The sequence below is a fragment of the Cnephaeus nilssonii genome (assembly GCF_951640355.1).
Source record: "Cnephaeus nilssonii genome assembly, chromosome: 2".
Classification (NCBI taxonomy): domain Eukaryota; kingdom Metazoa; phylum Chordata; class Mammalia; order Chiroptera; family Vespertilionidae; genus Cnephaeus; species Cnephaeus nilssonii.
Genome location: NC_137073.1, coordinates 38,686,118 through 38,699,700, shown reverse-complemented (window position 1 = coordinate 38,699,700; position 13,583 = coordinate 38,686,118). Strand labels below are relative to the sequence as shown.

The 13,583-nt window shown below is 41.2% G+C and overlaps 1 protein-coding gene across 2 annotated transcripts in view; it reads left to right on the top strand.

Annotated features, from left to right (window-relative positions):
* MEGF10 (multiple EGF like domains 10) overlaps positions 1-13,583 on the top strand; it is a 367,971-nt gene that overhangs the window by 306,833 nt on the left and 47,555 nt on the right. For both annotated transcript variants that reach the window (XM_079790816.1, XM_079790817.1), the window contains 3 exons: positions 2,337-2,583; positions 4,482-4,602; positions 8,297-8,433. In XM_079790816.1, coding sequence (XP_079646942.1) covers positions 2,337-2,583; positions 4,482-4,602; positions 8,297-8,433 — 505 coding nt within the window. The remainder of the gene's footprint in view (positions 1-2,336; positions 2,584-4,481; positions 4,603-8,296; positions 8,434-13,583) is intronic.

The following is a 13,583-nucleotide window of genomic DNA, read 5'->3' as shown; positions in this document are numbered from 1 at the left end:
TTGAATCCCAAGAAAACATAACTGGTCTCTCTCTGCCTGGCTGCTCTGCCAGGAGAGAAGCAGTTGAATGGGATGTGGAAATGGGTCAGAGGAGAGACCAGCTCTGACCCCTGCACCTCTTCCTGCCACTCACCTGATGTTGTCAGACATTCTGTAAAACACATGGGCTCGGCCCACTCGAATCACAGTGTCACAGTGATTTTTTTTAATGCCTTTGACATCATCTTGATGCCCTTATCAAGGTAATTTTTTTAGCTAAAATTATTTTTTGTGTCAATCAGTTAATCCTCTATTATACATAAGGAAAAAAGTAGGTATTTAGTATCTGAGGCTCCTGGAAGTTGAGAGGATATGGGAACTTGGAGGAGAGAATTTAGCAAAGAAAATGAGTGAAATTGAATAAACTTTTAAAAAAATAAGTAAAAGTATTGGGACTATAGTATTTAGTCTAGCAAGAGCAAGGTCAAGGATGCATTCACATTCCAGGGATAAGATCACTTATAATATAGAGAACAGTGGTGAACTGACTATACTATAAGGAGGACAGGAGGAAAAGGGATCAAATTACAGGAATGAAGATTTTTTCCTTGTTCTTAACATCAGTGGGCCAGGGAACACGTTATAAAGGACTATGGAATTCATTTTAGTGGACCTTAAAAACAGGATAGATGCTCCCCTAACTGGGATCACTGAGAAGATGTAAAGGAACATACTAGGTAATTAAAAACAAACAAACAAACAAACAAACAAACAAAAAACCTCCTAGATTGAAAGAGTTAGAATTGGAAAAAAAACCTCTTCATCCATACCCATAAGCAATAAAAGAAACAACTCATATGAATAACAGTTAGGCTTAAATCTCATCTTGGAAAGACCACCTAATCTTATTTTCAGAAAGAAGATTGTGAGTTCTTAGGTAATTGCTTTCTTGATCTGCTTTAGGTTCAAGAATTCTCTCTCATTGTTTTTAATTGTGTTAAAGTATGTTTATTAAAGTACTAATGAGACCGAAGCCATACTGATTAAAAACAGAATTATTCATTTCAACCTTTTGATAGTATGGAATGAAAGGTAGGTTCTCATATTAGAAGATGAATCCTGTATGTCTAATTTGTTGTTTGCCATGTGCCTAATTTTCGTTGGTTTTCTTCCTCAATAGTTCATTTCAGGTCTGTTGAAGTTACAAAATTTTTATGAAATGACACTTTATTTTTTCATAAAAGCAATTTATCCTAAGAGCTCTAGGCAGGGTGCATCTTTCCTTGTGATTTTTATAGCATCTAATTAATAAATAAATCCACGACTGGCTAGGCAATGCATATGAAGAATAGGTTTTGCTTATCATCACCCTTTATAATTTTTAGACTGTTTGGGGTTGAGGGTTTTTTTCCTTACCCCGTTCCCCTTTTAGGACTCATTGACTTGAATTACAGCCACTCTTCCTTTTCTTTGCAACTGTACTTTTAAACCTATCTCTCAAATTTTTTTTCTGCCTTTGGACCTGGTTTCATGTGCCTATTTATTTCTTTATTTGCTTTCAGATTTTCTGTTTCATTGTTGTCTTATTTTTAAAATAAGTCAGTGAATTTAAACATTTTAGTCAAACCTTTTCCTGCCTTTTTGCTTACGTCCCAGTCACACATATTTTGATGGATACTTTGAAAACAGATCAGCTTGGAGAGAGCTCAGCTCAGACCCAGAGCATGGCCAGTCCACGCCTCCACTCTGCCTGTGGGTCCTCTCTTGGTCTTCGTGATCACCGCCTGAGGTCAGGCCCCTCACTGACCTGACCTCCTGCCATTCCTCTAGCTGTCAGCTCCTACCTGCCCTTTCCTTACACCGTAGCCAGTGACCTTACTAGGAGACATATCAGCAGTGTTCCTCATTGCTTAAAACCCTTTACTACCACTTCCTTGTCCAAAAGATGCAATCCAACTTCTTAGTGTGCATAAACGCCCTGTATGAGCCGACCATTCCCACCTGCCTGGCCAGCCTCGTCTTCCCCCACCACCGTTCACACCCTCCCCTAGCCAACCACTCTCACACCAAACTCCACACTCGGGGGCAGGGAACAGGCTGAGCAAGGCATGGAGTTGGAACTTCGTGGAATTGAGCTTCAGCAGCGGAGTGATGGGAGGTGGCTCACTTAGTGCTGAGCATGGCGTGTGAGGCATTGCCCTGGGTGGGTGCTGGGGCCCGGACGCCCAGCTAAGGAATGGCGATGGAGGGATCATGAAGCCGTTTTCTCTGAGAGAGAGAGGAAAGCTGATTCTGAAGAGGTTGCCAGGACCCTTCCCACTCTCTGATGCCCTCCGTGTTTCTTTCCCCGACCTCAGCCTGCGACGGCGATCACTGGGGGCCGCACTGCAGCAGCCGGTGCCAGTGCAAAAACGGGGCCCTGTGCAACCCCATCACCGGGGCCTGCCACTGCGCCGCGGGCTTCCGGGGCTGGCGCTGCGAGGAGCGCTGTGAGCAGGGCACCTACGGGAACGACTGTCACCAGAGGTGCCAGTGCCAGAACGGAGCCACCTGCGATCACGTCACAGGGGAGTGCCGCTGCCCACCCGGGTACACCGGAGCCTTGTAAGTGACAGACTGCTGGGCTGCGTGGCAGAGCTCACCCCCTCCCTGCATCCATGCTGCCGCTGCCATCTTATTCCTGTGCTGTTTCTGCTGCTGCCTGAAGAGTCACTGAGAGGGCAGGCGTCCAGGCACAGAGGCGGGATCAGCAGTGATGGCCACCAGGGGATCCTGCTGTTGGACCCTTGAGCCCCAGAGCCCAGCAGAGCCTCAGGGCCAGCTTCCGTGCCTTGCTCTCGGCAGGACAAAGATAGAGCGGGCCAGGATGTTGAGCTGGATGGCCAGTTGGGGGTTGTTGGGGCAGGTTTGAAGTTCCGCTTTGATTCTCCCACAATCACATTCCTTTGACACTACTGGCGCTAACGGTCCATGTTTTTCTGTTCCGTGTGGCAAATTAACTAGCTGGATAAAACTGGATGGGTTCAGAGCCTTAGAAAAGAGGAAAGGGAGAAGTTGTTAAAAATATCCCATGATAAAAGGAGAGAACTGGGTTAATTAACGCCCTTAGTCATATATGTTGCTTTGTGAATATAAAAGCCTATGTATCACATCTGTATAGGACAGTTAACTCCTTCCGGAGAACACAAAGCAACTACTTAACTTCCACTTTCTTTTGTGGGAAGGACATTCTTCGCTTTGTATAGATGGTCTCCCCAACTTAACAGTGCTCCAACTTAACGATTTTTCAAATTTAGGATGGTGTAGAGCGATACAGAGTCAGTAGAAACCGCACTGTGAATATTTTGAATTTTGATCTTCGCTGGGACTGCTGATGTGGTGTGATAGTCTCTGGTGACGCTGAGCCTCAGCTCCCCGATCACGAGGGCAAACCTCTGGTACTCTAGAGCATGTGCATTGTGTTAGGTGGTTTTGCCCAACTGACAGCTAATGCAAGTGTTCTGAGCACATTTAAGGTAGGCTGCACAAGCGACAATGTTCCGTAGGTTAGGTATATTAACTGCATTTTGAAGTTATGTTTTCAATTCACGATGGGTTTATTGAGATGTAATCTCATTGTAAATTGAGGAGCATCTGTGATAGCAAACAGAGTAAGAGGCAGAATTTGCCACAAAAAAAAAAAGTAGGAGATGGAAAAATCTTGTTCCCTTATTGAGGAAATTATACTTGTAAATCATCGAACTAAAACTTGGGGGAAAATGGGGCTGATTAGGTAAATACTTCCTGCTGACAGTATTGGGGCTATAAACTAGAGCTAGAGAAAAAGTGCATTAGCCTAGAAAGCCCTAATTTTCAGAAGAATGAATGACCATCCCAAATGATTTAATTGTTAATATTGCTTCTATGGGTTCTTATTAAGGCCACAATTGAATAGGGCTTTGAAAACTTGGAGCAGTTTCACCAGAGAGAAAAAAAGACAAAGGCTTAGAGAAGAAGGTTGGTTCATACAATGTGGCACAGGAGGTTAAGGCATGGAAACCGGTCCATCTGAAGGAGAGGGTGCTGAAAACTGATTATGAAAAATATGTGCACAGAGTGGAGATGTGCAAACATTTCAATCTCCTTCAAGGTTAGGACAAATGCACGAGCAAAAGTAGATTTCCAGTGTAGCATGTGGGCTTTATGAAAGTTACATGGAAAGTTCCTGACACCAGAAGTGCTTTGCCAACCCGAGTCGTTCTTGGTGCTCTCAGAGAGGACAGATTCTCCTCAAATTGAAATGGTTTCATCAGACAATACCCTAAAACAAGGGGAAGGACCAGGTGACCCCTCAAAGACCCTTCCAGCCAATATGATCAACGCTCTCAGTGTTAATGAAATGAACAACATTGAACAGAGAAAGCTGGTCTACTTTAGGACTCTGGGTGCTGTTGTGTCTGTGAAACTAAGGCTTGTGTGGGTGAAACAATAATGGTGTCCTTTGTCACCCATTAATCCCTCAGCTGTGAGGATCTTTGTCCCCCTGGCAAGCATGGTCCACAGTGTGAGCAGAGATGCCCCTGCCAGAATGGAGGAGTGTGTCATCACGTCACTGGGGAGTGCTCCTGCCCTCCTGGCTGGCTGGTAAGCTCCCTTCCTCCCTCTGAAAGTCACCTGTTTCAGGACATGCAGGTGAAAACGCACGTGGAGGACTTTAGCACAAAATAGAGTTACACTCATTGTTAAAGATTCCAAAACTGGAAATACCCAACCACTTCAAAGCTGGAATGCTTCCATTCAGAGACAGCAGAGGGTGATTCAATCCTGAACTTGAAGTGCAGTAAGGGCCCTCATGGAAAAGAAAGTAGGCCGTCTGTCCTGCATTTCCCCTCAGGATATAAAAGGGAAATAGCTCCTCTTACATATGGCAGCCAGAGCTGTTAAGCACTGTACATACTTAAATAATCATTTTCATAATTACGTTCTGTTGATCACTGTTGTTCTTTGAGAGTGTTATTTTCAACAGAGTAAGTGTTATATGAAAAAGTTATCTGGTCATATCAATCTGGAGATACTTTCAGGGAAACCAAATTTCCCAAGTGTTGCAGAACGTCTTAGAGCCTTTAGTATCATAATCCAAGAGGAAGCTATAACCTACCGCAATTGCCACACTTTGACCATGATACTCTTTCTTTATGTGGCATCACACAATCTTAATGTGATGTGCAATGCACAATGTCAAAACAGGCTTACTAACTAGATTTCTCTGAAATGAGGAAATAATACTGGTTTTTATTCCTCTGAGTTGGTTTGTGCATAAGTCTGCTTGAAGGCAGAAGAGTGAATAACCGATGTCTGCTTCCTTTATTAGCAAACAAAAAATAAAAGAGCAATTTACTTCATGATCATTTTCTATCTCCATAAGGGGGGGCGGGGGGAAGCTGCTCTTGTATGGTGAAGTGACTTCTTAATTGCCAAATCCATTCTCATTCCACACTTCCATTCTCATTAGCTTCACTTCTCCAAAGCTTTTGACACTGCTTCTCATCCACTTCCCTTTGTTAATCTCTTTTTCCTCCATTTCCCTGATAACCCTTTCTCCTACCTCTCACTAAAGATCTCCTTTCCTAATCCTTCTCCTCATACAAATCACTTTATTGTATTATTCTCTAGGTTTCAGTCTTGTCCTTCTTCTCTGTTCTTGGTATAAATCTCTGAAAATCTCATCCAGACCCCTGGCTTTGACAATCATATGCTGATTTTCCCAAATCTTAAGTTGCCTAGACACGTGTCTGTCAGTATCCTGTTAGACACCCCAACCTAGATTACTATGTATGAAGCCACCGTCTGCCTAGGTGATGCCCAAGCTGGAGGCTTAGGAGCCAGACATGGGATGGAATTGGTCTGGTATCACCCTTGTTGTAGACATGGAGCAAAGGAGAACTGGAGTCCATTTCCCAGGAAAGTCATGGGAAATAAGGGAGAGGTCAAGATGTTCAGACCACTGGGACAAATGGAAACCAAATACCAGACCCAAGGTGAGAGTTAGAAATGGTAAGCAGGCAAGACAAGGTCTGATTCTGGAGGCAGAGCCTGGAGAAGTTCCATGAAGTGGTAAAGTGAGAGTAAGGAGCTTTTTATTGGGCACCGATGATAAGGTGGACAAGGGATCATGGAAGGAGCACTGAGGTGGTTCAAGCAGGCCCATCAAAGTCAATGTTAATAAAACCAAATTTATACACCCAAGCCTGTCTTAAGCCTACTCGTCTTCTACTTTGAGAAAAAAAAAATCTTAGTTTAAACCAATATTTCTCTCTTAGTGGCCCAAGGTGGAAATGTTGAATTATCTTTAACTCTTTCTGTTCTTTTACTTCTTATATTCAGCCTTTTGTCAATACTGGTCATTGCTTTGTCCTTGGTAGGGGAAGGATTTTGCTGGAGAGAACTATGTGTTCTTTGAATGAGGGGCTGTAGATTTTATACTCCTGGGACTTTTTATTAGACATTAAATGTAGATAGAGTTGCTTCATCTGAGATTGAATTTTTCTTCTTGGTTGGGGTGGACATGATGCAGCATAGTGAGCCCCACCCAGTAGGTGGGCAGGTGGCCGTCTCCATCAGCCCTGTGGAGCCGCCCCTACACTCTGGGCCCCCTACCTGGTTTTGTATGGAACGCTTCAGGTCATCTTTCTCTGTGTGTAGTTGAGCTTCCATCTTATACTTCTTTTTTAAACATTTTATTTGTGCTATCATCCTAGGTGCCTTTCAAAGATGAATATACCTTCCTATTATACATGCACACACATATATATTTCAAACAGAATTAATGTCCTACTTAAAGCTGTTTGCCCACATTAATCCTTACTCATAAACAACATTTCAACAGCATTTCTGAAGCTTATGTGGGATTGTTACAAGCTGAGTAGTTAGAGTAAGTCCCTGAGAGAGTAGAATTGTCACCAGAACCCCTGCTTCCCACAGATTGATCCTTTGTGCATTATTCCTTCAGTCATGTTTATACGTGTGCTCATGGAGGGATTAGAGTTATTTTTACATCTGTCCCCCTCACCACATTGTCAGTTAATAAGGGTTGTGACCTTATCTTTGATTCTCAGAGTTCAAGTGCTATGCCTGGCACATGATGATTCCCAGTTAGGCGTTGATTTGAATAATCTCTCAAAGGTTTTTTCAGTTCCAAGAGTCTGTGGAAGAACTTTCTCTGTTTGTAGGTAGATAGAAACCACCAGAGGAGACTTAATTAGCACACCAACTGCCTTTGTGGGTAGCCAGGAGTTAGAGGAAATGTATTTTCTTATGCTCTCCAGAATAAACATTTACAAAACCATCTGGTGCTCACTAGCCTCCAATTTCAGAGTGCCCACAGTCTGCCTTTTTTTTTTTTTTTTCAGAGAGAGACGGAGAACAAAACAACAGCTTCCAACATTTAAAAATATTTTTTAAATTCCTGTTATTTGCAATATGTTGTTTGTTCCAACAAAACCCCAATAAATAGATAAGCTATAAGGCCAAGTGAAGTAGAAAATAGTAGAGTATTTCCTAGATTTATTGGTACCGTATCTTATTCTTTTCCACAGAGAATAGGAATAAATATGCCAAGATGGACAGCCTCTAGGGTGAGGACACATGTCCAAGTTACTCTTGATTTCTCTTACCAGGAAATAAGGTTTCCTATTGATCTTGGCCCAGCAATGTTTGTTGAACCTGCTGAAAATAGAAGTGTTTTTCTTCTTAAATAAAATGTCTAGGTTCATTCCTTTAGATATATTTCTAAGGCGATGTTATTGTTAATTCAGGTACACAAACTTTCAGTCTTATATTATGCTACGTTACAAGAAAGAAAGCCAATGATAATGTGTATTTTCTCCAGAACATATGGTAAAGCATTTGGATATTTCATTTGCACCAGATGTTGCTGTTTATGTAATGGATGCTCAATAAGTATTGTTGACCTATTGTACTTGTAAGACACAAGGAAGAACACTTAGAAGGATTTATAAATTCCATAGGTTAGCATAATAATTTAATGTGACTCTATATCTTAAGCTTTAGTTTTTTAATATGGGTGGGTCTTTCTTAAGATTACTATTCTGCCACCTTTGAATGTGTCTTGAGATTTAGGCTTACTGAGTAAATAAGTCAGTTTAAAATTTCTAGCATTTTTTAAGATGATGAGTCTGTGTTCTAAAATCCCCTATATTTCTTGCAGCTCTGTTGCCATATTCCGCCTTCCCTTTCTGTTTCCTCTCTTTCCTCCGTCCTCCTTTGGCCCTTCCCTGGCTGGCGGCCCATCTAATTTACCAAGTCTCTTTGAATGCAGGGCACAGTGTGTGGTCAGCCTTGCCCCGAGGGTCGCTTTGGAAAGAACTGTTCACAAGAATGTCAGTGCCATAATGGAGGGTCCTGTGATGCCGCCACAGGCCAATGTCATTGCAGTCCAGGATACACGGGGGAACGGTAAGGGACAGTCTTGTATTTCTGTTTGTAATGGCGTGAGAGGAGAAAGCTCAAAAGATCCAGCAAACACCTCCATTACCGTGTGTCTGTGACTGTTCTATAATATTCCAGAGCACCTATCAGGTATCAGAGTGTTTTACACATTCTTTCCCTGCTCAATGCATAGGAGCTGAATCTTTGATGGCGATGATGAATTGAAGAAACAGAGAAAGCATTAGAAATAAAAATAATAAAAATATCAGCCATTCAAAACTTATGATGAATATGTCATTCTAAACAGATGAGTGCTTAGGACAGCCACTTTAAACAACAAACTTTTAACCTTGTAAACAATTTTGGATACGTTTATTTTTAAATCGGATGTGTACTTAGGTATATTTTAAAAATATGTTGGACATAATGTTACCTCCTTATGATTCAGAATTGTATTAAGAATATCAGTCATTTTATTGTGCTTTAGTGACAGAGTAAGATGCGATATGACTTATGGGGCTCCCTGGTTTCACATGGTATCCTGGAAAGCAAGGTAATCAAGCTCATTGGATATGTATGTAAAATTAGAGAAAATAGACTTGAGAAGCAAAAGAGTATAATGCCTGAAAACAAAGATTATGGAACCTGTGTCCTCATCTATAATGTTCAAATAATAATTGCACTTTTCTCTGGGATTATTATAAGGGTTAAACAAATACATTGAAACATTTAGAACTGTGCTGAAACATGAATATTAACTATTATTATAGTTGAGTGATTTCTGTGAACTGTGTAAATCCTAGTGATTTCAATTTGAATAATGTTAGGACTGTACAAATATTACCTATCTTTTTTTTTAATCCTCACCCCAGCATATGCTTATTGATTTTAGAGAGGGGAGAAAGGAGAGAGATAGAGAGAGAAACATCAATGTGAAAAAGAAGTATCAATTGGTTGCCTTCTGTATGTGCCCTGACCAGGAATCAAACCTGCAACCTTTTGGTATATGAGAGGACACTACAACTAACTTAGCCACACCAGCCAGGGCTAGCTATCATCACTTTTTGATGGTTTCTGTGACCTAAGAATTCTTTCAACCTTCTTCCTTGAATATTTTTCTTTTTAAAAGCCTGATCTAATTTTATGACTTTTAATAAGATACTATAGGGTGTTTTTTCCCCAGTTAGACTCTCTACTTTCTTGTTAAATTTTATCTCTAAGCATTTTGTAATTTTTGAAAAATCCAAATCCAGTTTCTAATTGGGCATTTTTGGATAAAGGAAAGCTTACTTTTGAATACAGCGTGGGGCAAAAGTAGATTTATGGTTGTGAGTACATGAAATGCAGAGTTTATTCTTATATTATTATTTATTAATTATTATATTATTTTCCATACAAACAACTGTAAACCTGCGTTTACCCCACCCTATATTTACTTATATCAATCTTTTTCATTAACTGTTATTTTTAGCAAATGCTAAAATTTTTTCATCATCTACAAAGGTAAGTCAGTCTCTTCTTTTCAATATATAATGACTATTTCATTTTCTTGAATTATTGCATTAATTAAAACCTTTAAATCAGTGTTGACAAAAAGAGGTAAAAGTGGGAATTCCTCTTTTGTTCTTAATTTTATTGGCAATGGCTTCAGTATAGTTTCATGTTTGTCATTGGTTCTTAGAAAACTGTCTTTCATGTTCAAGTGGGCTTTTTAATCCCTATTTTTATTAAGAACTTTGTTAGTAGTAGATGTTTAATTTCATTAAGGGCTTTTCCGTATTTTGTCAATAAAATTAATGCAGTTTTTTCTTTAATTGTTTGATGCTATGGCTTGCTGACACCTTTAGTGCCTGGTTTTTATGACATGTAACTAGGCTACTTGATATGTTTTTTTGTGACCTGCATCCTGGGTTGTGGTTGTATTCTGAAGAGAGGAGGTTGCTAGATGAGTTCTGGATCCGTGTGTCACTAACATCTTATTATAGAAAGATGAGTCAGGAAAGGAGAGGCACAGGACCAAGCAGAATCCTAAATATAAGTTTGTGCAATATTTTAGTGCACTAAACATTTAAATGTAATTGTGTTTTGCCCTCTAGGGATTCAAGTCTCAAATCTGAGGCAACACAAAAACAACAAACATATAAGTCAGGCTTATATTCATCTTATTTGGAATATAAGGAAAGGGAATGGCAGCTCATTTTCAGGTGAAGCAAGGAAGGCGAAGAGCCAGAGAAAGAGAAGGAAAATGAAGAGGGAACTTGCTTCTTGAGTTGTCCTTGTAACTATTATTATTATTTTTTTTTTTAGGAACTGATAGCGTGACCTGTTTTCAATTAGTCTATACCCATCTGGTTTCTAGAGTTCACACACACACACACACACACACACACACACACACACAGTGAGGACAAGCACATTTGTCACTATGAAAGGAAAACAATGTGTGGCTATGGGGCAGTTTGTGGCAGGAGGTGTAAGGAAAGGGCACAGGGTCTCTTGCTATTTCCCTTGTGCTGAACAGTCAGCAGTAACTTGATGACTGAGGTTAGGCCAGAGGCTGCCTGGAGGAGCAGGTACCACCACATGCGTTGCCAGCCAAGCATTAGCAGGATGTGGGAGCAGCTTTCCCAGCCAGAGGGCAAGCAGGAAAACAAAACAGGCACCTTGGGGCAGGCAGAGCAGCTCATGGGAAGCCTAAGTAATAGGCTTGGGAGTGTGTGGAGAGGTTGAGAGGATATTATCATAAGGGAAATGTAAAGTGTCACACCCAAGCAAGAGTAAGGAGAAGTTGATTTCCAGATCCTCCCAAAAATTCTTCTGAAGGGGTTAAAAGAGTGTCCTTAATGCTAATGGTTGTCTGGGGATCTCTGAGGCCTTCGATGGCCTCGCTGGGGTCTGTGCACATCATGGGTGCTCCCTAATGTCAGCTGCACGGACAGATTTGTGGATCAATTTTGGACTCTGTTAAGATGCCAGCTAAGACTGTCCTGCCACGCCTGTGTCCATATTGCCCTCGGAGCGAAGAAGAATGTGTGAGAAAGGAGGTCAGAAATTGTAGACAGAATTTGGGGGGATGCAGCTTGCTCTTCCGCAGAGGAACCCTGCCCTCTCCCTAGGGCTGTGGAAAGCGGGCTCTTTCGCAGCGCTTTGTATATGTTCTCCCAAGAAGTTTGAAAGGCAGGAGCCTGATCCATCCATCCAGGCTTAGTGAGGAATGTGATTCTTTCACTATATCATCTTTTGGTCCAATTTCTCCAGTCACTCTGGGAGGGACATGCTCCAAAGGACAGGGAGACAAGGAAGCTGCCACCTCCTTCTATGCCAACTCACTTTCTTTCCCACAAGTTCACAGTGAGATGCAACATCATTATCGAAATGGTATTAAAACAGTCCTGTGACCCTCGTTGGTTTGGGAATTGATATCATGCTGTATTAGTTTATCTCTATTTATTGCTTCTCCGGTTTTCCTAATTCCTGGGCATTATTCAAAATCTTAAATATATATATATATATATATATATATATATATATATATATATACACACACACACACACACACACACACACACACACTCTAAATATTTCTACTGTGGCCAATATTTATTGCTCTATTTTTATCCACCTCTCTGTCATCTCTCCTAAGAAAATGTATTTCCAGTTTTCCTGATTCCTAAGATAGCTTTTCTTGTTCCACTTGGTACCACAAAAGCATCAGTAGGGGCATTAAATTAGCTGGGAAATGATGCTACTTTTTTCATAAAGGGGCCAAAAAGGGCGATAAGACTGCCGGAGAAAGACTTCACATTCAGCCGATCAGAAAGGTAGAAGCTACTCCGTGATCGTGTTTATTTTCAAGATGGAAAAATGTCTACTTCTAGAAAGATACCCTATCATTTTGGTTTGGAAGAAGGAAATGGGCATACCTATTGTTAACAGGATTCTCCTACAAGCGCAATGTTGACAGAAAAGAAGTGGGAATATGAGCCAAGCTTTACATCCTGGCTTCTTTAGGAAGTAAAACTCAAATGGCTGTTTGCCATTTATAACACAAACTAGTAGTATATTGAATTATAGGTTAGAAAAATAAATATGGCCAGGACCAGCTATTATGAATATTGTTTTCCCAGAGAAAAGGAAGTCTGCCATGATATGATAAAATAGACACACTGGTTCCCTGTCATTTCGTAGCTGACGCTTTTCCAGGCCTCCGATCTCTACCCGGTCCACCCACTTGAAGAGCTGTGCTTTCTACTAAGTTACAATCACGCAGTCCAGCGCTTAGCATTCGGGTTTGTTTTCAAATCCATGCAAGCGGGAGAAACCCTTTGCCATCTCTTTTTCTCTTTGGTACTAACTTGCAACGAAACCCGGACAGACAGGATGCAAAGTTGTCTTACTAGCATTTAGCAGAGCCATGATGGGGCCAAATTATAGGACCTCGGTATTTCGTTCTCTGAAGTTTACATCTTTAAGGAATAAACTAAGTGATGTCACTTATTAAAGCTTCTTACTAGTTAAAAATAGAATACCTTTTAAAAATGCTCTGGTCTAAAAATAGGTAGACGCCTGTGTAACTTTAAAGCACATGCCTGGTTTTATGCTAAATGTTAGTGCAATTACTCGGGAATTTACCAAATAATTTGTTGAGCAGTAGTTTCGAAGACTTTGCCTATTAACACACACACCTGAAGATGTCTAGAGTCTGTGACACCCAGTTTGCAAGAGGCTCTTTTCCCGGTCTCTATCCCATTCAATATATGCAAGAGCCAGAGTTACCCAGAAAAGTAGCAAAGGATTGTCATGATTTATCCTCTACACGTCAATAGAATTCCTGCCCAGCCCTGGTATTGTTAGCACCACACCCTATCATTAAACATATGCAGTCGTGTGGGAAATGTTGGCTTTTCAGCCGCTTTGCTGTTGCCTTTAAGTATGCTTCAATGTGTTTTGCACTTGCTGCTCGCATTATATCCATCTGAACAGTGCAGTGCTGACCTACATTTTAGACTCTGGGTCTGGCATGGCCTGGGAAGCGCCTGCTGAGACTCACAGTGCTACCCTACTTGTGGCGAGCACTTGGCTAGATGAGACTCCATCTCCCTTCCCCTTGGCTAAAAGGACTCCTTCTGCTGCAGAAAGCTCCATCCAGTCACCTTGCCCGGTCGAAAGGGGGCTTG